The 26,509-nt window shown below is 35.3% G+C and overlaps 1 protein-coding gene across 2 annotated transcripts in view; it reads left to right on the plus strand.

Moving 5' to 3' along the window:
- The window catches only part of ATG5 (autophagy related 5), a 73,723-nt gene that overhangs the window by 20,931 nt on the left and 26,283 nt on the right, over window positions 1-26,509 (plus strand). For both annotated transcript variants that reach the window (XM_065735609.1, XM_065735616.1), the window contains exons 6-7: window positions 8,066-8,160; window positions 25,425-25,542. In XM_065735609.1, coding sequence (XP_065591681.1) covers window positions 8,066-8,160; window positions 25,425-25,542 — 213 coding nt within the window. The remainder of the gene's footprint in view (window positions 1-8,065; window positions 8,161-25,424; window positions 25,543-26,509) is intronic.

The raw sequence follows: 26,509 nt of genomic DNA on the forward strand, positions 1-26,509 counted from the left end.
ATAGGGAGTGTTATTCTGCTTAGTGATCGATTCCAATACCTATGGGATATGTTACTTGAGTATAACGCTTTTTTTTTGGGGGGGGGGAAGAGAAAGAAAAATCCTATTTTGCTTTTTTGGGGAAGTGTACCTACCGAGAATAATTTGGTATAAATATTTCTGTTGAGAAGAAAGTACTAGAGTGGGTAACATGATAAAGTTTTCCAATGGCTGTAGGCTCCCTAAAAGGGCATCTATAGAGCTGTGATAGTGAATTTGTGGCTGGTAGCAACTGATAGATATTCCTAACACCCTTTGTATCCCTCTTTCCACTATTTCTGTTTCTGTATCAGTCTGCTACTACATGAAGGAGGTAATTTATTTTTCTGCCTATTGGTTGAGTTGTCTGAGGAACAAGCAAAACCACTTCAGTTAGTTGATTTTTGTCCATAAAGTAGATATTTCCTTAGGTAGAGCACTTCTTTGGGCCAGCTGCATTTGTGCTGTCCTAATTTTGACCAGTATCATGGGTGCCTGAATGTGGTAGGGAAGCAATAAAGGCAGGGTATGTAGCTACACTAACCTCTGCTCCTTTGTAAGAATTGCTGAAATTCCTTGGTCAGAAATGATGGAAAATGTTACTAATGTTCTTGCTATAATGATGTTATGGCTGTTTTTATCATGGGTAAAAAGGATTTTCAAGTGGGTGGCTGTTTCTTCTGGCCTTTTGTGGTAGAAAAAGGCATTCTGCTTTGAAATATTCAAACTGTGGGCCTAATGATGACTTAGGATCAAACAAATGAGGTTTCAACTCTTTTTAGGGCGAGAGCTATATTTCTTTCATTGTTCAAAGAATTACTGTCTATAACTTTCAGTATATGATAGTTCTGATAAAAGAAGGTTTTTAGACTTGGCACAGCTGCTTTTCATCAGATGTGGGTAGAGAAGCAACCATATTCTGAAGTTTTCACAAGCATCCTTTATAGCTGGTAAAGGCTAGACTTGATGTTTCAGATGCATGAGTGGGCAAAATAAACAGTAAAATCTCACGACCACTTTTAAGACTTCGTTATATATTTTAAAATATAATGAAGTCATTATTTTACTGAAAATATTATGGAAAAAGAATGTAATGCTTATTCATGCTGTAGGGCTCACCTACAGTGTGAGTGTATGGCCATGTTGAATTGTTCTTATTAAAGCAGAAAAGTTCTACAGATATTTGGAATATTTTTTAAATTCATGTGATTTTGTTTCTTACCTTACTGACTGACAGAAAGAGACCTGTATTTTCTCTAATTCTCAGTTTCAGTTTCATATTTAAAACAGTCCTGTGTTGGTTTTTTTTGTTTTGTTGTTTTATTTAAGGGGCATATATCGCATGTTTCTGGGTTATCACATTCCTATTTTGAAATGTTTTAGCTCCCAGAGAGTGAAATGCCATAACGTTATCAGTGTCTTTTGTGCTGCATGGCCCACAGCTATGATGTGTGTGTTTCCTCTTGTAAGGAACCAATGGAAGTCAACACTGTTCTTTACCTCAGTCCAAGATGATAAGCATGTGTAGGTAACTGAAGAGATCTGTCATCACAACTCATCATCTGAAACCTAAATTAGGCAATATGTATGTAGAAAATCAGCAAGAGAAGGAATGAAGAAGCTGTTAGTTTTCACATCACAAAGCCATCTTCTTTTCTTCTTCCCTTTATTTCTACCAAAACAGTCATGTTCTGTTTGCAGAGATTTGTTTTACTTCATAAAGACAGAGCAGCTGTTCTTTGAAAATGTGTTTATTGGTTAAGAAGAATAAAAAAAAGAAAATTATTACCTTTCTGGTCTGGTCATTAAAATTCTCTTGAGGTGCCTATTTTTTCTTACGGTAATTGTCACTACCTGCTTATTTTGGAGTTAAGAGAGCATAGCATATGCTGAATCCTGAGATTGCTGATGTTGGAACAGCCTGGCAAAAGCAGGATTCAAAGAGCTCTGCCCAGAACTGTTCCGGTGCTGAGTTGGGGCCAATAAACCTGGCTAGGTTCAGTCAGGCTGGAGCAGCAGAATGAATCAGATGTCTCTGAGCAGGCCTTCCCTGGGATTTTCTGGGGTGTCTTGTTTTGCTTTTTGTGATAGTGGATTGTTGCTGACTTGAATGTTAGTTCTGTAGTGTTTACTGGTGTGTTACCCTGTATGCATAAATGTCTAACCTAGTGATGCACCCACAAAAGTGCAATATTGTGGTTCTAAACTGCCAGTTGTTTTCCCCCCGCCCCCAATATTAGATTTAGTTAGATACAAGTGATACAGAACCCCCCTTTTCTTAACTGCATCCTGTTCTCTTCATAGCACCTTCTCCCTGGAAAAAAATTCATTTCCCTGAAGTATGCAGAAGGAGGCATGAGTCTAACCAAATGTCTAAGTAGACTTATCTCTAAAGACCAGAGTTCTTTTCATTTGAAGTATTCAGGCTGTCTGGATTTGGTCCAGAAGACTGGAGATGAGTAGAATTATCAGGAGTCATTTAAACTCTGACTAATCCAGGGAGGTCTACGACAAGCCCTGCTGTTCTGCTTTTATCTAGCCTGTGAGTTGTGTTTCAAAAATAATTGTGTTGTTTTTTAATAGTCAGCAGTACTTTCTTTTCAGTTTAAGTCACAATACCTACTCAGCTCTCCCTTTTAGGCTGCAGAGAAAGCTTAATTTAAGTAGGAGGTATGTGTTTTCACATATAAATAATGGAAAGAAGGAATGAAAGGGACTACTTTCTTCCAGATAAATTGCTGACCCAGAAAAGAAGGGAGGTAGTGGTGAGGAAACAGCATAGTTAGTGAAACTTCTGTTTAGGGAGGATGTTTAGTAAGTGAAAAGAATGTTGGCAAGGTGTGGCTGCTTCATGGAGAAAGGGGAAGGCAAGCCCTTCTCACATAATGCATTATCTGTCAGACCCCAAATTCTGCTTCGTCATACAGCTTTCAGAATATCCTGTTAACCTGTAAAATTTAAGCAGTATGCTTTGAATCTTTAGTTAGCTTTAGAACACTACTTTTATTTGAGAACTAATAGAAAAAATGTAGCATAGGAATATTTGTATGAAGTATGCTGATCTCAAACCTAACTGCAGAATATTAGGGGAGAAATCCTTTTCTTTTCTTGTGTTTAATCCATTGCTAATCTTACACCATGGCTTATGACTTTATATTTTTAACTAGAATTTACAGCTAATTGTACATGAAGTTTCTCCTAATTCTTTTGTACTTCTAAACACTGCTGGTGTAGTGCATACAAGCAAAATGAGCTGAATTAAATTAATTCACATGATAATGGTTCTGAAAGGTTTTATAGATGCTGGTAGCTGACCTTGAGTCCCGTATCCACTGTGCTTCATTATTGCTAGTACTTGAGCTTGTTAGCATGGTATATGCTTTCAATATGATTCCATGGCTTATTCATTTAGAGTGAGCAGGCCAAGTTTGTTTGCTCTTGACTTTAAAATTTTACAGTGTTTACTCTTTTCCATCGTATTATGTAGTAATGCAGCAACTGAGTGAGAATTTGGAGGGTACCTAAAACTACTGGGGAAATCGTTCCAGCAAGATACTTTCACGAGCAATGATTGTTCTTTAATTAGAAGGTAAAATTACAACTACTTGAGATGAATAAATTAACATTGTGTTGCTCCTTTACTAGCTACGATATGAAAATTTCCATGTTTCTGTTGCTAGCTTCTGTCACATTAAGTAGAATCTTTCGAACTTCCTCTCTGTATGCATCTATAGTTGATCTTGTCTGAAGACATCCTGAAAAGGCAAATGAACTTTGTGTTTCCTGGTGTAATAGTTATTATATGATAGTTATGCCTATTGACTCTTCACTAGTGAAGATGCACTGGGAGTGCTGTGTCCACCTTGAAACTCTGTTGACAATAGAAATGTTGGCAAGCAGCAGAGAATCCATAGAATGCTGTTAGGACAACTAGTGGTCTGGAATATATGCTGCAATAGAAGAGTCTGTATATTTTAGCCTGTAGAAGAGAGGCTGAAGGTGGATTAAACAGCAGCCTTCCACTACCTGAAGGGAGAAACTGGAAAGAAAAATGGAGTTCTGACTCCTCTTGGGTGTACCTCCATTGAGTGTGGAGTTTGACAAGTACAAAAGATGGTTACACTTGGAAGGATTCTGTTGGGATAAAGGGAGGTCTGTGAAAGTGGTAAAATGTGAACTCATTGCCCAGGGTGCTATCTAACCTTGAAGACAGTGAGAACTCAGCTTTTCTGCCTTGAGCAATTACATTTAACTTAATGTGGGCAGCTCTATTCTAGTCAGGAGCTTGTATTCCAAAACCTCTTCTCCAAAGGCACTTCTAGTCTAATTTTTCCCACGATTCTGTTATGTCAGTTGTTAATGTTATGGTTGATTCTGCTCAAGCTGTACATCATTTCTGTGGTTCATATGGTTATTGTACAGTGGTGAACCACTGAGAATAGAAGAAAAAAGTTGAAGTTTTTTGACTCAAGAATTGGATACATTTTTATGCCAGCTGTGAATTGCTATTGTTTGTATAGAGTTAGAACTAAATTCCAAGCAGCTTAAAAAGAAATCAAACCAAAACAAAAACTGTATGTCTTTAAGAAGAAGCAATGAATCATACAGAAAAAAATCATGCATAACTGATAACCTGGGTGCTACACCTACTTGTTGGATTGTTGTTTTTTTTTCTGATTCTTTAAAAATTATACAGGAAGGTAAATGCCCAGAATTGCTGTTTCCTTGTTGAATTTAAGCAGTAATCTTTCCCTTATTTCTGCATGTAGTTCTTTTTGTTATTCAAACCTTCTCTGCAGCCTTGTTGAAAAATATTGAATTCTGGAATCAGTATTTTGTTAATAGTTGCAAGTGTCACATGCAGAGAAAAATAATTCTGATGTATAATAATTTTTCTGCTGTTAAGTTTAAAAAGCTTTTTTTGTTCTTTTTGTCACCCTTCTACACTGAGAACTTCATTTTGCCAGGCTATATGCATTGACCACTGTTTTAGTAGAAGCTACTCCGGATATAGTTTATCTTTCTGTGATAATTACCCATATTCAAGTTGTTCATTTGAAGTGTGCACTTGAGTTTCAGGGAATGACTGTAGCACGCTAATGTGAATGAATACTGATTTTTCTGATTGTCTCAAGAACACGTCTCAGTCTGAGAAAGAGGTCCATCCTTGGAAATTCCATCTGCATTAATCCTTAATTACAGCTGCTTAATATTAGAAATTCAAACATTGCTGCCTGTTAACAACAACAAAGGTATTCTAAGCTATGACTGGAGTTACTAACAGCTTTTTAGTGTAACCATTATGTGTTTGGATTAATTTCAGTGATTTAAATGATTTCCAGTTCTGCTTAATGGAGGAAACCATAATTCTCAGTGTGGTGTTTTGGTGATGGCTTTGTTTGTTTTGTTTTTTGTAGCTGTCTTAAACAATTTTAAAGGGAGTTCTGAGGGTATTAACAGTTTCAGTGAGTTATCTGAGCACCAAATGCATTATGTAACTTACTTGACTATTTGTTGCTTACTGATTTGGTGTACTGAGACTATGATGACATTGTTCTTGTGGGTTTGTCATCTCTTACTATTTCTGCGTATATGTAAATACATTTTCAAAACTTTGTAGATTCAGTGCATACATTTTGTACTGAAGGCTGTCTACTGGCTGCGTTTCTAATAAATATGTATTTATAAATATAAATGACAACTAAGAGGTTTCTTTCAACTGGATCTCTCTTCCATTATTTGGTTATTAACTTTCTGATCATTGACATAAAATTCAGAGGAAAAGGGTTTTATAAGTTGCTTGTGGCAAACGTATGTAAAGCTCTTGTTTATGTAATGTGATTAATAGTCATCTGAATTTTTTCTGCTATCACTAATTTAACATTTCTGTTTGAGTTTTATTACCATTAATTGAAATACTGTTTTTTCAGGTGCAGATATCTTGTTTTTTTACGAGTACTGATTTTGCTAATACAGAAATTTTAATGTATTGGTCAAGCACTTTCTTTAGAACTGATCCCGGAAAACAGAAGTAATTGTTTTTGACAGTATGGGAATCTAGATGTTACATACCCTGCATAGCATTCTCTGGAGTGAGGGAGATGAGCATACTGAGTGCTTTTGCTGTTTGGTACAAAACTTCCTTGGTTACTGGCTTGGTGAAAATTCAGTTTTGATTGTTAAACTTCTGCCCAGCAGCTTTGTGCCTTTCAGTCCTATGTAGTTAATGCTCTAGTAAGTTGTTGCTGCTTACAATATTGTTAGTAGCTTCCTTATGTCAGTTTTGTATAAATGGAGGGCGCTGGCACAAAAGTGGGAGAGTAATGACACCTTTTACTCATATTTTCAGAAGGATTTGGGGAGGAGAATTGGGTGTCTTTTTTTTCCTTTAAGCTTAAAATTCTAAATTTGCTGCTCATGCTCTTTAAAAATGTGGAATTCTAGCATTGAGCCAATGTGCTTGATGCAAATAAAAGCTCTTACTAGGTTGTATGTATTAGTGTGAATGCAGACTGGGTAATCTTTTCCTGCATTCTTTAAAATTTTGTGGTAATTTTCTTACACCCAAATCAGCTTCTGGTGATTAAAAAATAAAAATCTCTGTGTAAAGTTATTTGAAGGACAGCAGTAGAATGTTGAGGAAGACATATCTTGGATATCTTTAGATAATGCTCCACCTCCACTGCATTATGTGTCTTAACACCTCTGACTATTGGATGAGGGCTACTCCAAAAGTAATGCCTCCTATTTGATTATGTTGGCCCATGATATCAGGTGCAAATGTTGGTGGTACAATAGTAGAAGCGGAACCTCTAGTGGCATCACTTTTGGAGCGAGCTATGTACCTTCCTGCTAGCAGAGCTCATGAGAAAACTGCTGTCATTCTTTTTGCTTATTGTATGAATAAATATCTGACTTTGTAGGCTGGGGTTTGCAGGATTTGCCTTTGTAGGGCAAATCTTGGGCACAGCTAGTTCTAGGGTCATCATTGTCACAGCTGAAGTCTCCAGCAGGTTAGCTGTCAAGCACCTTGCAGCTCAGGCACATACCTGCCCAGAGGTGCTGCTCTAATCAGGAAAAAAGGGTGTGGAAATACTTCCTGAAATAGGTATCAGGAAATGCTGCAGCAGAATGCCTGGCAGAAGTTTGCTTACTGTTTCTGAAATTTTGTGTCATATTCAATCAGGAAAAGCAGTAACTTAGAAACTCTGCTCTGTGTATTCACTGCATCCTTTGTTGCACTGTCAGATGTCTGGTACTGTATGCTCAGGAGTAGCAAATCTCAGATTATATTAGTTTTCTGCAGTTGCAACAGTTTTGGAAGCTGGAAGCTTTGATCAGATTTCTAAGGTTAATCTTGACTCACAGTGGTTGAATTCTCTAATAATGAGGCTCAGCATTGCTCTGAGGAAAGAATCTGAAACTATGTTCTTGCTGAAGACCCAGCTGTTGTATTTTGTGCCTTAAATGTTAGGGCCTATAAGGAAACTTATCCCTTGCTTTTCTCTTTTTAAATGTGCCTTCTCCATTGAGGTTAGTGGCAGCTTTATTCATTGCAGCCCTTCATATTTCTGTTTTCTATTGGTTTTCTTGAATTGAGTACTTGATTTAAATCTGAAAAAAAAATAAAGTATTGCTTTAGACCTATGTTGACCTTAACAAATTGTAAGCACAGTATACTGTTCAGTTCTTGTGTTGTCTGAACGGGATGAAAATGGTGTGTTGCCTTTAGCTGTTTTGCTAAAGCTAGTTGTATGCGTAATATTAACAAAAATATTTTTCAAACAAAATTTTTATTTCCAGTATGTCTTGTGAAACTGACAGTGTACTTTCAGATTAGTTCATGTGTCACTGGGGATTATTTTAAGACTTTCATATACAAATATAAACGCTCTGAGAATTTTTTTGCCTGTTTTTCAGTTAATCTATAACTCCGGTACAAAAAGTTTGCATTTGCATATTGTTTCAATCATGCCTCATTTATCTCTTATTGCTGAAGAATTAGGCATGTTACTAATATTAACAAAATCTGTTTTTACCTTCACAGATAAATTTGAGCAATTTTGGGCTATAAATCGAAAACTCATGGAGTATCCTCCAGAAGATAGTGGATTTCGGTACATCCCATTTAGAATTTATCAGGTAGGAGACAACAAAATAAAATCAATTTTATTAAACTTTTCACCTGAGCTTTCATATGTCATCACCATGGCTTTTTGTAATTATACTTACCCTTTTCTAACAGTATGGTGAAAGCTTGTGTGAATTAGTAAGGACAAACTGGGTTGTGTTTATTCTAATAAATATTTACCATTCATTGTGTCCTATGTGAGTAATTAAGAATGTGCTAAAGCTCGTATAGATGGTAGTTTGATGTGTAAAAACTAAGCATGGAGCCTACTTTGAATGCAAAATGTGCTTTGAAATGGCTAAATCAAACACTTGAGAATCATCACTTATTCCCTTAACCACTGTGTAGGCTTCTTTTCTTGCTGGTGTTACAAAGTGAAATTTAGAGGCACAGATCTTGTGTCCAGTTCTTACCTTTTATTTTATTATGTATTTTACAATACCAAGCAGTCTTTGATTTTCTTTTTTTCTTTTTCTTCTGATCTAACACACTGGTGCTGTTTTTCTCATCAGTTTGTTTGTAAGAATTCCAAGGAATAAGTCTCCAGTTTTTTTTATGTTTATTTTTATAGCATTATGGTCGTGGTGAACATCAGAACTAAGCGTGGTTAAAAGCAGTGTAGTCTCTCATCAATTAGAATTCTGCTCTGATCTGGCTTTGAAACATTTTCAGCTATTTACATTTGTTTTGCACCTGTCACATGAAAAAGAAAGTCTTGTGAATAATGTTACTGCTTCATAACAGGTTTTAGTGACACATTAAAATCTGTAAGACTATCAGTGTTGCTATGAGACTGAATTTTTTTTTAAATGTTAGATACAAGAGATTCACTGTCATACTGAAACCTTAGGTTGAGAACGGAAATCGGTTATCATAGCAGATGACAAGGTTAGTCTAGGTATCAAAAAGTATACATCAGGAAAAGTGCTTTGCTCAGCATTATTTCTGTTGGACAACTGAGTTGTTATTCTCTCATAGACTTTAAACAAACAAAAAACTTTCTATAAAAAACACATGCGTGGATACATGAAGTGAATTTTTTTTTTTAATAACTTAGAGGACTTAAGACTTGAGTGAAATTTTGATATCATGTGATTTTTATGCTAGTAAAGTTTTCTTTAAAAAAATGTTTTCTGTTTTTATACTTCTATTCTGTAGTGCTGATCTTCACATTAGCTATTCAGTTGGAAACCTTTACTTGGTATAGTTAAACCCCAAATATCTAATTAAGAGTAGAAGACCAAACATAAATAAAGATGATGCTGAGACAGCCTTTGAGAAAGTTGAGAGAGAAATATTATTTTCAGTGCAAATGAATTTTCAGTCACTTCTCAATATTTTCAGTAATGTTTCTCTTTCTTAAAAGGTGGATGCAGGTGTTTCTAGCTTTTTTTGTTTGTCTTGTTGCTTTGTGTACTGATAACTGCTCATCATAAAAGGTGGTGTTTAGAGAAGTTTTCAGAAAGTGTTGTGAAAACTGTGAAATTAACAGGAAGTTAATTTCTATAATTTCAACAGTAATTTGCAGTACTCAGTGACAGGCTTGCATATACTGAAATACATGAATATATTCTTGAAATCTATTTAACCTCAACCCAACAGAATTCACTTTCTCTTACTGTTAGCAAAAGTCAGCTTTGCATTCTAGTTGGTTATTTTCATATTCCTGCATAAATATCTGTCAGGATAGTATGGGTTCATAATAAGTTAGGCATTCATCCCTTGTGTATTCTTATACAGCAGTTCTGTAGATAAATAAACCTGTTGGATGTCAGGAACTTAATAGACATTACCTTCAATGGGAAGAGTTACTCCTCTTATTCTCCCTCCTTTCCATTATCCCCGATATATTACAATAAAATTTTGTGAAGGGAACTCCATAGAGGGTGGTGGTTGGTGTGTTCTTTTTGGCTGTAGATGTTTCTTCTCCTTCCAAGAAATGTGTTTAAATGATGGTAGCTAAGAAAAATCAATTTTTGCAGCTCTTAAAAATGCAGAAAAAGAAATGCAATAAAGATCTGATATCTGACCTTCATTGAAAAGTATATCTTCATAACTCAAAGGCTCACTCATCTGAAAATCTTGTCTATTAAAAATCATTTTTAAAGAATAATATAAATCATACCCCTTGTGGTATCCAACTTGGATGGGAAAAGATGGCGAAAATACTGTCATAGTACCTGAGTAAGTCAGAACTAAACTAAACACAAGTGATTTTAAAGCTTTGTACAGCACTACTCCTTTTAAGAGCAGCAGCTAAGATTCGACTGGAATCCTAGCATCTGCCATAGAAGACAAAGAAAAAGATTGCATGTCACTAATGTAATTTTAAGTTAGCTAAGAGATTTGGTGATTTTATTCTGTCATAGTCTAAAGTGTGTCTCTAGAAACTTGTACAGGTTTGAAGCTTTGACATAGGTACAGACTTTCTGCCAGAGTAGTATAAAAACAGTGACCATTTTCTTGTGCCACTTTTACTTAGATATGCTTCAAAAATAAATAAATATGCCCCACATAATCTCTTCAGAGATATAAGCTACTGTCTTCAAATGACAGTTGCATAAAACCATTTCTCTGGTAGTACTGCTAAATAGAATGCCTTTTCCACTTGAAGAGAGAAAATAATTGCAATGGTTTGCATATGTCATACCAGAAAAGTAACACTATTAGATGCATTGTACTATAGCTAGTTTGTCATGAGGACTTCTTCCTCATGGTTAATATTGGTGGATTTTACAGTTGGACTTACTGTAAGGCTGATAAGTGACGAGAAGTTTCCTTCAATCTGCAGTAGGACTTCTGGCTTCAGGCACTGGAGCAGTGCTTGTTAGTCAGATGCTGATAGACTGCCCTGGTAAACCACTGCATGCTATCTTGTGCTGCAGATGGGAACAGTGTTGTTGTTGTCTGCCTAGTCTGTACTCATTCTTTAGTTTTGATATCTCTGTCTCACGCCAACTTGTCCACACTCTCACTGGGTCATGCTCACCCACTTGTTCTTGGTTGTCCTCTGCGTGTTGCTTCCTGTCATTCTCTCTCCCTCTTTCCCTCTGTAGTCTGTTGTAAGAGTCTAAAGAATTCTTGAGACTTCATTCTTGAGAGTAAAATCGCAAAACTATGAAAGAAAAGTTAAAGGAACTTTTCTTAAATAGTTTTGAGCTTTTCTGGTCAGTCACTTGCATTCAGACAGGCTGTTTACTGTCTGCTGGCCCAAGAAGGAATGATCCAAGATTGCTTGTTCATTCCTTTATTTGGATACCGGTGCTATGATATTGAAACAACCTTTTCATTTACCTCTGCTTTCTAAGGGTTTTGTTTTAGGTTATTAATTTTACTGCCTAATTTAGTAGTAGGCTTAAATTTTTTCCAATTCTAAATCCCTTAAGATGTCATGATTAGACTTTACAGTTACAAATTGTTATATTGCTTTAGTAATGTGATTCAAATTCACCATATTTAGCAACGTACCAGTTAAATAGAGCACTTTGCTTTTTATGTCAAAGGTGTGGCTTTGAGATGTCTAAATAGATTTACATGTCTACTCTGACCTCTCCTCTGAAAATATCAAGGTGAGAGGGGGAGATTAAACACTTTAAGACATTATGAATATCTGGCTCTGTAAATATATTGGAAGCCCAACCACCACCCCTTCCCAAACAAGGAAGGACTTTTTATTCCTGTTTCCACACTATTATGTAGCTCAAATAATAAATTCAAAAATCCATTAATTATTAAAATTAATATAGCAGTGTGGCTTGCACAATGACAAGCACTTAAAAACTGACCGAAACCAATTTTTTGAAGGATATTGGATCTACCTGAAAAGTTTTTAAGTCAAGTAACATGATGAATCTGTCGTTCTTTACTAATAAGTTAGGAAAATATTTTTTGTTCTTCTTTTGAGTGAATAGTCTTGCTGTATTTCAAGGTTGAATTAGTCAGACTTCAAGTCCAGTTTCTAGCTTTTACATTGCCTTCCACCACTATAAAGGCTTCTGACTTTCTGACCTCTGTGTTCACTAACATGGATTTGCATAGCTTCAGTTTACTTCATGAGGTCAATCAGTGGAGCTTTGCAAGCTTGCTTACCAGTACTGAAGTTGTTTTGTAGTCTTTTAAAACACCAGCTGCTTTGAAAATCCTCAAGATTGGTATTGAAGTTCAGGCAAAGCAGAGACAATCTGTAAAGTTTTTTGATTGAAAATCCTGTAGAATAATACTTCAAGCTTAGGTAGGATAGAGTTAGCTGTTAACTTGAAACTGCAGATGTGCAGTTTTACCTTTTGTCAGAAGATTGTTGAATTTCTAGTCAAGCAGGACTGAAAACATGACTGCTACTGACCTGAAGAGGGCAACGCAGCACAACTGGTGTTGCTGGCTTATGCAAAATGCTCTTGAATATGCTTCTATGTAATACCACATCTAACTTTATATCTTATGTTTTAAAAATAATCTTTTTTGTAAAGAACTTGCTGTAATAGGCTGATTTATTTCTCCAAAATTTTTCTTTTACAAAGATTGAGTAGATAAGATAATGTGAAACGGTCATTGATTTGACTGAATTTCTGTGCTGAAAGGAAAAAGCAATGCTGGTTAATGAGTAATTGAGTACACAGAACGACTATTCTAATAGCTGGTAGTTCAGCAGTGAAGAAATAATAGCCTATTTTCACCGGTTTAAAATTACTTCAAAAATGAAAGCTCTATGAAGGAGAAAGTTTTGAAGATTTGGGCAAATATGTTTCACAGGGTCTCAGGTAGAGAAATTTCTGTGGAAAATTCTGTATGAGTAGTAGAAATCATAAGCTACTATGCAAAATTGTTTATTGTGAAGAGACTTCATGGAACCTATGTGCAAGAACAGCCTTGTTTCTTTAAGAATCTGTGCAGCAATGAGGGCTGTTGTCAGAGTAGAAGAAAAATTCTGAGATTATATTTGCTGTCAGATGTAACTAAAGTTTATGTAAATATGCCTGAGCTATCTGTAAAGCTGTCAATCTAACTAGTTCAAAGCTGTTGTAGAAGTTGCATAAGATATAGGAGGGAAATGCTGAAGAGAGGAGGCTATAAAACCTCAATTTGGTATTTTCTCTGAGCCATGGTTGAATCGTTACCATGCTTGATAGCTTTCAGTTAGCTTGTGCTTGTCAATAGGAGCTGAAGTAATACTTCTGAGTTGAATGTAGACATAACTTTGCATAAAAAATAATATAGTAGTTTTGCTTGTATGAAAAATAGCTTCTTCAGTTTCTGAAGCATGTAACTAGTTCAAAACTATTGAGGGATGTGCTCTATTCTGCCTGCTGGAGAAAGTTGGGTGATATTGAATTCTAAGTCCTTTATCAGATAGTCTTAAATTCTGGAAGACTCTATGTGTATTGAAAGTCATCAGCATCCCAGCAGTTAGTAAGTTCACTTTTAAATAATTATATTGACATGTTTTCTGTTAGCAGAACATAAATTATGTTTTAAGTTGTGATTAAATAATTGATGTTTTTGATGGGGAAAAAGATTGCCTATTCCTGACTTCAAAATGTGATGATCTTTCCGAATTTGTACTCCTCAATCATGAGTTGATAGGTTACTTCTTAAACTATTTTTGCAGAATACTTAATTTGTCATCATTTCTCTAAGTAGACTTATGATAATGAATTTGGATGTAAAGAGGTTAATGTAAATGATCATGTTACATACTCAAACAGTGAAATTTGAATTGCTGTGGCTCTGTTTCCCTAAATTCTATTAGTAACATAGTTACTTGTATATTGATGTATCATCCTAAGCTTGTAATGAAAGCTAATAGGTACATGCAATTAAAAAAAAAGAAAAAGTTGCACTGTTCACCTTAAACTTGAATGTTAACTTTTAAGGATGAATATATTGAGAGGTTGCAATGATGACAATGATGACAATAAATGAAGCAATAATTCAGTTGAATTAGGTGTGTTTAGATTTACTGTTGAATTCTACCACTTAAATGCAGTGCTTTTTATTGTATTACTGTGCTTTTTCTGATCATTAAATCTGTTCATCTTTTGTTTCAGTCACTTCTGTCAATGCAAACTCATTTGTCACTTTTGCTATGTACTTATGTAGTCAACTCCCTGAATCTTGCAATCTAGAACCTTATTTTGATTTTCTCTTGTGCCATGGAGGAATAGCAAGGGGAAAAAATAAATGAAAATAAAATCGGTTAACTTCTGCACAAAGTTGAGGATCAATAAATATAGAAAGTGTTCACTTTTTTAGGAAGCTTGCACTTTCCTGAACTCTGAAAGTAAGTTTTATTCAGGTAAGTGTGGAATGAAACAAGCCTATGAGAAGCTAGGATGTGGCAACATTCCATATGAATGCATTACGAATTAAAAAGCATAAATGTCTGTGGTTTTGCTACCCATAATCATAAGAGTTTCTTCTAGTTGATCCTAATTGTGGAAATTTAGGAGAATTACTGGTTTTAATGATGTATGTAGAATAATAGTATCATATAAGTTACTGTACATTTCAGTGCTTTAAAGCAAATGACATAACATTTGCTTTTTTGGATGTAAATCCATATCTAAAGTTGTTTTCTTCATAGCTAGTCAATACTCAGTTGCTTACTTTTAGGTAAGAATTAATTCTGCATATGCAGTGTACAGTACTGCAAGTGTGAAAAGCACTATTCATTTTTTGTCACCAATGTATCAGATACCTTATTAATTGTGAAGAGGAATTCTCTTCCAGACAAGAAATTTAATACTTTGAGGATATGCTTGTGTTGTAGATGTCTGACTTGCCAGCTTTCAACAAAACTTTCTCTTGGAATTGTTTGTACTGTTTTGTGTTTTGTTACTATTTGACCTTATTGACTGTTGCCTGCTGGCTTTCTTGTATGAAATCACTCTTCAATGTTGACCTTCTCCTCCTCCTAGGAGCTGTGCAATTTATTTAAGGTTAAATGCTGCAAATTCAGTTGTTTAGAGAATGTAGATCTGCGCAAACAAATTTTACGGATCATTTGAGGGACAAAGCTACAGCCAGAATGAAGTTCAACTGTTTGTTATGCATCTTGTAACATCCTGTCTGGAACTGATATTGGAACTTCTGGTTTTATATATATAACTGATATTGGAACTTCTGGTTTTATATATATAACTGATATTGGAACTTCTGGTTTTATATATATATATATATATATATATATGCGCCCTTGCTAATAATGACCCATAGAGTGCAACAGCACATTTGCTTTTTATGTTGTTTGTTTCAATTTCTTCTAAAAAATGAAAGGGGAGGGAGGGGAGGAAAGAAGAGAATTAAAAAAAAAAAAAGGGAGAGAAAAAGATTTTTAGCCTCTTGATTTCAGTGCCTAAAACTATATCTCCTTTCCTCAAACCGTTTTTGTACAGCAGCTGGATGAACATAATTTTTCAAACCTTTGTTCCCCTTTCCTTACAATACGCTCTGCATAGTTTTTAGTATGATAGATATAAACTTTCCCTGTCGGAAATGCTGTAATGCAGGTGGTATCCAAAAACAAAAACAAACAACAAAAAAAACCTTATAAAACAGAGCAGCTTGTTATTTTTTCTTTTTGTTTTTTTGGATGCAAAACTGTTGTCTATAGGTAAGTGTTTTGCTTTACAGCATATGTCCTTTTAGTTCTATAAGTTCTTAGCCCTTTCTGGCAAGGTTCACTTAGTTGGATATATTTATTGTAAGTCTTCGGATGAGTTTTTCAAGGCTTTTCATCTATTTTGCTAGTGATAGGTGGCTTAGAGATCTTGATCTCTGCCTTTCCCCCTTTGAGAAGTGTTTCTTCTGTGGAAATCTGTAGAATGAATGAATGTGTTCTCAGTGTTTTTATGAGAAATTAAGTTGTTTTTATATTTTATTATATCTACAAGGAATGCTTTTAAACCAGAGGGAATGGACTGCACAGTTCTTACAGCTGGTTCTTTTTATGTTGCTGCTTGTAAGAATAAGACAATCCTTTGAACAATCCTAAATGCTTAGGGTTTTCTCAGGTCAGTATTCAACGTGCTGTGTTGTCAGAGTCTGGTCCCTAACTGCATGCGTCTCTGATTGAAGCTCTGCTGCATAGTTTTATGTATTGTGGGCTATATCTTTTAATACGTAATGAGAAAGAGTCTTTAAGGAGAGTTCATCATTTGTTCAGGAAAAAACCCAAAGGGTCGACCACTCCAACACAGTGTTTTTAATGACAGTCAGTTATGAATCTAGTCTCAGGATACAAGCAAGAATTGATTAGGGAGTCTCCTTTAACCTTTGCAGAGTTAGTAGGAATCTTGCAGACTTACTTCACACTGGTTTTCCATAACATGATAGTAATTAACATAATAAAGTGGTTTTGGTGTTTCACCCTTCACTGAACAAATGGCTTTGGGACCGTTCTCCAAATGATTGTGCTGTGCTCCTTCAAGTCACTCACAGTATAAAAGAACACTTCAACACACCTTAAACAACAGATGTATATCTTCAGTCCACCATGAACCTGTTCAGACTTTCTCAAGGAAACCTTGACAAATGAAGTTTTTCATTGGGAGCAGAAGAAAGAATAAATTTTGTTCTTCCATAGATAATTTGGCAATTTGCAGAAGGAAGATTTTCTGTGGACTTGAAATAATTTCACGGAAGAACTACTGTAAAGCAATCTCTTATTTTCCAACAGCAATGGAATTCATCAACCAGCTGCAGACTTGATCAGAAAGTCTTAAAATGAAGCAGTTCTGTTGCGGCCTTTCTTAGTTTACCCAGCATGCAGTCACTCTGCAAATAGATTGAAGTGTGAGCATCTACAATGAGAACTTACAAAGCAGATGATAAAGAATATAATCACTGAAGATCTCAGAAGGCACTCATTTTCTCCATGCAGTAACTAAGGATTCCCCTAGGTAACTTGTAAATTCTAAGAATGCAGGAAATTCAGCCGCGGGCCCTTACAGCAAGGATTGCTGATGAATATCCTTGAATGGGTTAGGAGGAGTGCTCGCTTGTGCTCTGGTAAAGCCACTTGTGAAGTACTGTGTAAGAGAGATGTGGAGCTTTTGGAAGGAATCCAAACAAAGGCCATGAAGATGACTGAGCAAACTGAGCATCTGTTTGCATAATGAGATAGGGGTATATTTGAAATGTACATAAAATCAACATGATCAGAGTGATGCATCTTTAGTAAGCATTGTAGAAGTGGAAACTGTCATATCCTGAAGTGTTAGAATTAAGCAAATCTATTATGTTTTGAATCACTTGAGTTTGGTACAAAGATATCTTCTAACTAGGCCTATGTTTTTCAGATTTGTTAAACGTTTGAACTAAGTTTAACTTTTGAATAGTTTTCATGGTTGTAATAACTGTTTTTGTTGCTATTACACATTTTTTTCTAAAAGATTGTCAGGAAGCACACTACCAATTTAAATAATACAATAGAGAGGTATTTTAAATGATTCTTTCATCTTTTGAAAAATTTGAGCAAATAAAGGACCTTGATAGTGTGTTGGGAAAACTAACCTAAATAGTTGCCATATTTCTCTGTAGGTTTGTAATAATGGTAAATTATTTTTAATTATGTAGGAAGTAAGGCTAGAACTGCGGTTGCTTCATACAGTGTGCTCTGTTCAATGAAAGGCTTCAGGGAAGGTATGACTTGTTGGCTGCGTATTATTTGGGGAATAGTCTTTTAACTATTTGTTACCTAGAACTGTTCAATATTGTTTTCTAGAAATAACTGTAATAAACCCGACTATGTAAAATTTTAACCTTATGCTTCTACTTGTGGCTTTAATTTAACTATAGCCTCAGCTAAGATAGCAATTAATTTTGACATGAGTATTAATTACAACAGTTTCTGTTTCTATTTTCCTAATCATTTATATCATGAAAAGGTAAGAAAATTCGTTTGGGTTAGTATGGATGCACTCTAATGTTAGTGTAAGAGAAAAACATTAATCCACAGAGTAAGTTTGTATATCTTATATGCTACTCAATATTCTCTTTATAGGCTAAGTTATTTCCATAATTTCACATGATATCTTAGGGCTGTACTCAGGTATATACTATAGTTTCTGCAGCTACTGAAAATTTGTGATTTTTAAAAGTGTATTGGGGAAGACAAGCTGTTTTATTTATTCTGTGTATTGACTTTACAGCTCCATGTCAGTGAGTCAGTTTTTCTGGTAATTTCTAGATAGGTGTGCGCTGAACATGCTTACATTCCTTCCTTTTGTCCTACCATTTTTAGTTGCATACTGGACATATAAATCGGTTACTTAATTACTTCATTCAGAGATCACTAATTACCTCTATTTTGTAATGTGATATATGCTGTACTTGGAACTGCAGTGTGACAGTGCAGGTCAGCAGTGCAGTATTTTGAAGCAGTATGAGAGAGGTCCAAAGAAAAAAATTAATGTCACCATATCAAAAAGACGTATTAGTTGTAGTTCACTTTTTCATCAGAAAAAGATAGCTGAAAGAAATGCTAGAAAGGATTTTTTTGGTATGTTGTTCATGTCCTAATAGCTTAGAGTGAAATAGCAAAGTTGTCAAAGGTGTACAACAAAACAATGAGATGTCTAGGTGAAGTCCTGTATAGTTTGGAAGGTCTGAAGTGGGGCAGGAAAGAATTATTGCAGTAGAAAAATAAATCATGTTGCCATATTTCCAGCCTTTCATAATACAACTTCAAATGAAGGATGATAAACTTCAAGCAGATAAAGCAATATATCTTCATAGTTTGTTTCCTTTTCTTTTTTCCCACTGTTTGTACTTTAGCTTGTTGAGCTAAAAATCAAGGTTCAACTTACTGTGTATACGCATGCACTCATGCGTGTGTGTGTATGCATACACACAGAATCATCTCCTGAGTTGACAGGGACTAAGGACCATCGAGTCCAACTCCTGATTCCACAAAGGGCAACCCAAAAATCATACCCTGTGTTTGAGAGTATTGTCCAAACGCTTCTTGAGCTTCGGCAGCTTGGGACTACAGCCACTGCCCTGGGGATCCTGTGCCAGTGCCCAACCACCCTGTGGTGAAGAGCCTTTTCCTAACACGCAACCTGACCCTCCCCTGATGCAGCTCTGTACTTATTGAGTGTATTATTCTTCTTGAGTATAACTTTAATCAGTTATATTCCATATCATTATTTGACTGCTTGTGGTAGGTCTTAATTTTTATTTGTTTATTTTACTTTCATTTCAGAGGAATGAACTAACTTCCATTTAATTTGTTTTACTTGGAATCTCTGAATGCCTTTTGCAACCTGCTGTTGAAACGTTGAGAATGAAGGCTAGCTGATGCAAATTGAGGGGAGTAGTTACTAGTTTGCAATCAAGTCTATGTAAATTACTCAGCTGGTCCAGAAAAGGAAGATTAAGTCTTGAATAATCATTATATGGATTACCTGAGAGAATTGCACTAGTATGGTTTCTGTGAGAATGATGTATCGATTCTATCAGAGAAGTTGGTGAGGATAAATTACATGTTCTAGGAACAATGTAACAAGTGCTTTTAGGGGAATTATTATAAATGATTTTAAATAAATGCAAGAGATAATTCTAATAAAGATTGATTTTGATCCTGGTTGAACATACTTTCTTGAAAGTAAGCTCCCAATTTATCTCCAGAAATTACCTTGTAGCAGGGACAAACCTTAGCTACAGATGTAAACTAGAAGCTTTCCCTTTTTTTCTTTTCTTTTTTTTTTTTTTTTGCAAGTGAAATGGGCTTGTAGAAATGCTCTGTTTCAGCACCCTTGTAGAATAAATTTTACCAGAATTTATATTTCCTCCTTTTTGTGTTTACCATCAGCGTAGTGATCTGTAAATGTACCCTTTAGGCGTTCATCTGGAGTGTTGCGTAGTCTTGGATGTTATAAACAAAAGCAAAATAGTTACCTTGGGGCCTTCTTACAGTCTAAGCCAAAATGAAAGCTACAGACTTAAGTCTATATTCATCTGAATGTCTGTTGTTTTTCGCACTAGGATCGTTTCATCATAAACCCGTGGACATATGTGATAGAACAGCCTTGCTTGGAGAAATTTGCGTGTGGGCAGATTAGGAACTTGTACAGAATCAGGAAGATACAGAGAGAAGTCAGTTGAACTGGTTTGTAACAGAAGATTGCAGTTACAGTGTCTAAAATTTCCTCCTTTGGAAACCTTTGTGATAACATTTCGATTCCATGGAAAGTCTCCCTCTTACTGTTTCAGAGATCAGTTTGTATCAGAGTTTTAATTTAAATGATCGTGTTTGTCACTGATAACTTGCATTGAGTTGCTTTAATAGAGATGTTTGTGGAAATCCGAATGAGGATCACACTAGATAGTTTTTAACGATAGATGGAATTTTAGTTAATGATTCAAAATGTTACAGTGTTGTCAACAAGAAATATTCAGGAAAGTACCAAAAGAGACTGCTATAGCTATTGACAAGTTATGCAGAAATATTTTGCAGCATTTTAATTATAAGAGATGGAGATAGAGAACAGAATAGCAGCCCTGAATGGTGGGGGTAAGAATTAGAGGCCTAGGTGCGCAAGCAATTTTGTTTATAAAGCATCATTGCCTTCTGCTGTGATCACCAGCTTCTGTGGCCTATAGGCATCCCAGTAATGCAGAACAATAACCATTTGTTGGTCTAAATCTGCTCTAAGACTTGTTTACTGTGTACTCACCTGTTTGCATTTTGTGGATGGTAGACAATGTTTGCCCTGCAGTTCACATGTACTCCTTCCTACTCCAGATGCTGTTTGTTGCACAGACCGACTTGCTCTCTTGTTTTAGCTATGGAATGTTAGATTTTTAGGTGTAAAAAGCTCTCCGCTATAGTACTTTTAATTTTATTACTTATTTCCAAGGGCCAGTCAGCTGTTTTTATTGGCCATATTCTACAGGTAACAGGATAGATGAAATGAGCTTAAGCGTTAGGTAATCTCTCTTAATACATAAGTTGTTTCTGAATAACAGTTAAAAGTACACAGCACTTGAAGCAACTACAGATAGTGTTATTAAAATTCAGAACTTCTTTACACACAAATCTTTCTGAACAAGTTTTTACTGGAGGTTACTGGTGATTTACCATCTTAGCTGTCATTTCCATTTAATCTTTCAGTCTGATAATATGCCTGTCTATTAAGTGCTGTGATTTTTTGCTTAAGTAAATAAAAATTCCTTGTGCTTTTTCCATAACAAAGGAAACAGTCATTCTGGTCTAACATATGAGACAAAAAGAAGCTGAAGGCCCAGAAATACTGCAGAAAAACAGCATCAGCAGCAGCAAAAGAACAGTTTTTGAGGACCGGGTTTGGTGGTATCATGCTTATAGACTGGTACAGCTCTGTGTCTACAGCAATTTGTCATTTTATAAACTAGTCACTTTTTCACTACTAAGATTTTTAATTGAAAATATTTATACAGAGCAGAAGACATCTTAGAACATATTTTTCAGCCAAAACTAAATTTTAAATACAAAATGTATAAGACTTTTATCTTCAGGGTGTAGTAAATATTCCTGTATTTTCCTTTTGCATTAAGTAACTTGAATCACTATACAAACTCTTACTCATACTTTTAAACTGGCTTAAACAGAGTGATAAACTATCTAATCTTTTTTTTTTAGTGGAAAGTGGTTCATTATAAAGCAATGCAGACTATGAACATGGTAACTTTCTGAAACTACAGAGCATGTAGGAATGTAAAAATTTATGATTTTAGGCTGCCAGCTTATGCACATGTGGGAATTGAGAGGAAAACTTTCATTGTGCATGATCAACAAGTATGGTAGCTTTTATTTGTTTGAATACAAGTTAGAGTAGCAGCAGAACTCAGAATTCAGTCAGAAAATCAAAATCCCATCCTTTGATTGGAAATAATGGTAACTGATTTTTCCAGATGAAACCCCAGCAGTTCATGAGTTATGTTTTTCATTTCAGGATGCATCCTGCATAAAATATCTAATTAAATTGTGGATTTCATGGAGTGTTTGATGTTCTGTCAGTTCTGAAAGGGACCAGGCATGCTGAATACTCTTTTTGGCAGGAAGATGGTGAAGAAAGTTGTAATTGCTAACACAGTATGTAACTATATAGCTTGCCTTTGATCTTCTGAGGCTTTATGCTGCCTTAAACTTCCTCTTAAAACTTTACTTCACCTATAACTCTTTTCAATGCCAGTGTACCCAAACAAGTAATTTCAATCTATATCTTCTCAGTGTAGCATCATTTCTTTTCTCTGTCACTTTCCTTAGAACAACGACAACAAAAAATTGTTCTCTGTGTAAAGCTCAAGATACATGGTGCTGAGTGGGTAGTATAGAAGAATGGTTTTCACTTGCAGTAAATCTGGCTTCCTAGAAGGTATGTTAACAAAACTGATTATGTGCTTTAATTAAAAATAAAAGATAAAAAATTCGTTACTAAATTATGGACACGATCAATGCAAAATACACCCACAATTTTGGGGCAGGTGATTTGTCTTAACATGCTCATATACTTGGGGGTATTTCCTTTCTAGATCATTAGCAATTACTGATTTACTCATCCGTAGTACCCTGCAAATGCATCCAGCATCTTTTGAAAAGCTTACTGATATATTGGTTTTATGCTGTGGAATACAGTATGTACTATGTTCTGTCGAAGCTATAAAAGTCATAGTAGGAATTAAACAATAGGTAGTGTACAAATACATGCTTTAGACCTGATGTAAATAAATTCCAATTGTTGGCAGTTACGCAATGATGTCTGTGGGTTAGATTACAGATAGCACTGTTTTGTATGACAGATTAAACAAATATTGGACAAAACATTATCTTATGTAAGAACTTTTCATTTTGACTCTTATCATGTGTTGTTGCAGTAAATGTGGGAGTAGAAAGCTGTAGACATATTGGGCCTATATTACTAGGTACTACACTTCAAAATAGGTGACAGATTTTTTTTCTAAGGTAACTTATGCTGTTATGTGACTAAGATACTTTGAAAAAGTATCCTGTGAACACTGTACATTGTAGAATGGGATTTTTCTTTTGACTCTTTGTCCACGTAAAGCATCTGCTGCATTGCAGGGAAGAAATATAAGCATGTTAGGGAAATACTCTTCTGTAGAATTATATGTGAGCTGTAGTCTTTGTGTAAACAGTTAACATGCTGTTACTTTTATCATTTTAATATTGATGAAGACCAGTGGTTTTTATTTACGTTACCACGTCTGCATTGGTCAATGCTTAAAATATAAAATTGAATTCATTATCTGTAATGTTTTGTAGTAACTGTTGTGGGTATTGCTTTGCAGCAGTCAGCAGCTATGTGCGAGACCTGCTGGAAAATAAGTTTTGGACTTCCCTTATGCTGTAATACAGCATTAGATGATTGTAACTAAGAAAAAAAATACTAAAGAAAAGAAAATGGAATAAGCACCTGGGAAGTCTTTAGCTCAGAAGTCTGCAGTTACAACTGTTTTGCTTGGTGTCTTCTTCTTGTACTTATTTCTGCCTTTGTTACTTCAGATGGTAAGCACTTGGGAGTTGTGATTAGACTTCAGTAAATATGTTTGTTTTTTTATTCAAAAATGTAACAAAATAGTTTTGACTATAGTGTCTTAGTGTTTTGTTGTTACTGTTTTTTCTAATTTTTTGGAAGTGCTCTTCAGTGCTTCTGGATATGGGCCTGGGCACCCTTCTCTGGATCTGTGTCCATGCTGGAGCTGGGATTGGACCTGATGGGCCCAGAGGACCAGTCTCAGCCATCCTGTGCTGCTGTGAACGTATTGTGTGAGAGTTCATTTCTTGAGTGTGTATCTGTCTGAGGTGAATCCTGCTGGCTGTGTGCCCGCCATCGTTTTTCAAATGTTCAGACATTTCATTACTGCTGTTTATATCCATGCTCTGCTGCCCTGAGGACAGAGAATTGACTCCAGCAGCCAGACAGCTCCATCTGATCAGTCTTGATAAGGAAAACTGGGAAGAAATCATTTCTCCATTTATGGAGGCAGTTAGCAAGAAGTAAGAAATAGCTCTGTGTCAGAGGATCGCTGCTCTACTGCCCTGCAATTTCTTGGACATTGTTTACCGCTCTTCCAAAAAAGATTCCTTTCCTTACTGTTCAGAAAAGTGGATGACAGATAAGTTGTGATAGTCTGCAATTTGTGGCTTTTCGTGTAGATAAGTAGCACAGGCCACATTGTCAGTTCTGTTCAAAATTATGTTTTTAACCTTCAAATTTATTACTGCAATTGCTTTGGTATTTAAAAAAAAACTCTATCAGAAGATAAAATATTTTATGTTGGGTTTGTGATTTGTTTATATAAAAGTAACCATCATAGGACAGAAACAACTGTTTTTGCAGTAGTAGGAAACTGAATTTGGAAGGAGACTCTGGCTTGCATTGTTCTTTCCCTTCATGACGGTATGTGATGGAAGTACAGCTTCCTGGAGCCCAGTCACCTGAGTTGCAGGCTACATCAGCTGCTTTCTAGTTAGCTGCTGGTAGAAATGTGTCAGCAGTAATTCTGGAATTGATTGAGTATGGTGTTCTAAAATCCTGTTTTCCAATTCAGGTGCCAAGTTTGGGAGGAGAGCTCTGGTTATCAGGAAAAGACTTATTTCTGTCCTTTCAGTATCAGGTGCTTGATGACCATGAAGTTCTGTGTACAGATGCTCGAAGAAAGAGATAATGCTTACATAAATAACCTCCATTCTTAAATAACTAAATCAGTCATAGCACAACTGGATTCTGTTTCTTGGGGCTGTAATAGCTACCATTTTTATAACAAATGTGGTATAAAAGAATTGCTTATCTTGAGCTGTAAAAGTACTTGTTTGCCATTCAAAGTGCTTAATGTAATTCTAAAAGGAAATTGCAGGAAGGTGTTGGGTATTTATTGCAGTATTGATTTGACTCAGCAAATATGCTGATCTCTTCAAGTTTGTGCTCACTGCTTATTTACTTAAATGAAGATTGTTTCAATGCTCAAGCAGATCCTATTTCCATAATAGAAATGATGAATTAAAAAAAAAAATGAAAATGCTTTTACTTCTGCATAATACTGTGTATAAATGATTTTCACTGTGTTCTTGACTGTCAATTTACTTAAAATAGTTAACCAACTAATTCCCCTGCACTTTATTGTGAATGAAATATGAGAAGAAAAAAAAGGCAGGCATTGCTTCTTCTGCTGCCTCTTTTTCAGTCATGTCTTATCCCTGTCTCAGGTAGTGACAACAGATATTTGCATGGTCTTTAAATTGTTGTTTTTGCTAATTTTGTTATTAAAACAGGCAACCACAGAGAGACCTTTTATACAAAAGCTGTTTCGACCAATTGCTTCTGGAGGACAGTTGCACACTTTGGGAGATCTTCTAAAAGATGTGTGTCCTAGTGCTATCACTTCTGAAGGTACTGTAGAAATAACTTTTGTCTAATAAAATTGTGTCATTACGTACTATATGTAAATAGTAAAATAAAAAAGAAATTATTATAATGGTGGGGTTTTTTTTGGAGGCAGAATTACCTTTCAGTACCAGAGTTCTCACTCTTCCTTGGCCCATTAGAGTGTGCACTGTATATCACCTGCATTGTTTGGAGAGGATAAAAGTGAGTCCTTAGGCACTTATGAAAAGTTAATCTCTGGAAATTTAAATTTAAATCTCAAGTATGCCTTTGCCATCATGGTGTTCTTAATAAAAACATTCATGTTTTATCTTCCACAATTTTAACAAATATTCATAAAGTAAAATCAACAGAAGTCTTAAGTTTAATTTTGTATTACATTTTCATATGTCAGACTCCAAAATGGGTTGTAATCTAAGGATTTTTTCCTGTTGAAATCCAACTTTTAAAAGTGTACTAGAAAATAGGAGATTTGTGCATGGTTACTAACAACTCTTGTGTGGCTAGCTACCAGTTATTTTGTGTAGCATCATACAATTTCATGCAATATCATTTGTTAATTAGCACTCATGAAGGTAAACGTTTTTGGATTCTGTATTAGCCCAGAGATTAAAACTGTTGGAACTCCAATTTACTTGGGGTAAATGTGAAAGTTATGTACTCTGCAAAGTGACATCAAAATTATCTAATGTGAAATGTTTTCTTTCTTGCTCTTACTGTTGTATCTTATCAGTACCTATAAAAGATGTGGTTTTTGTTTGTTTTTTAGTCAGTAAATCACAATTCATTTTGAGAAATCTATGATATTTAGAGAAGACTGGCACAATTTACTGGTACAGTGTTAGCATCTTTTTAGAGTAGAACAGTAAACTTAAAATCAGTGTAAAAGTTTATGAAACGTCATAGGTTTGTTTAAGAAATATGTTGACCTTAGAAATTGTCTGACATCAAACTATTTCAAACAGCTTTTTAA

This window comes from Cyrtonyx montezumae, unplaced genomic scaffold (assembly GCF_038088225.1).
Source record: "Cyrtonyx montezumae isolate F1298 unplaced genomic scaffold, pur_monq_1.0 scaffold_0, whole genome shotgun sequence".
Lineage (NCBI taxonomy): Eukaryota > Metazoa > Chordata > Aves > Galliformes > Odontophoridae > Cyrtonyx > Cyrtonyx montezumae.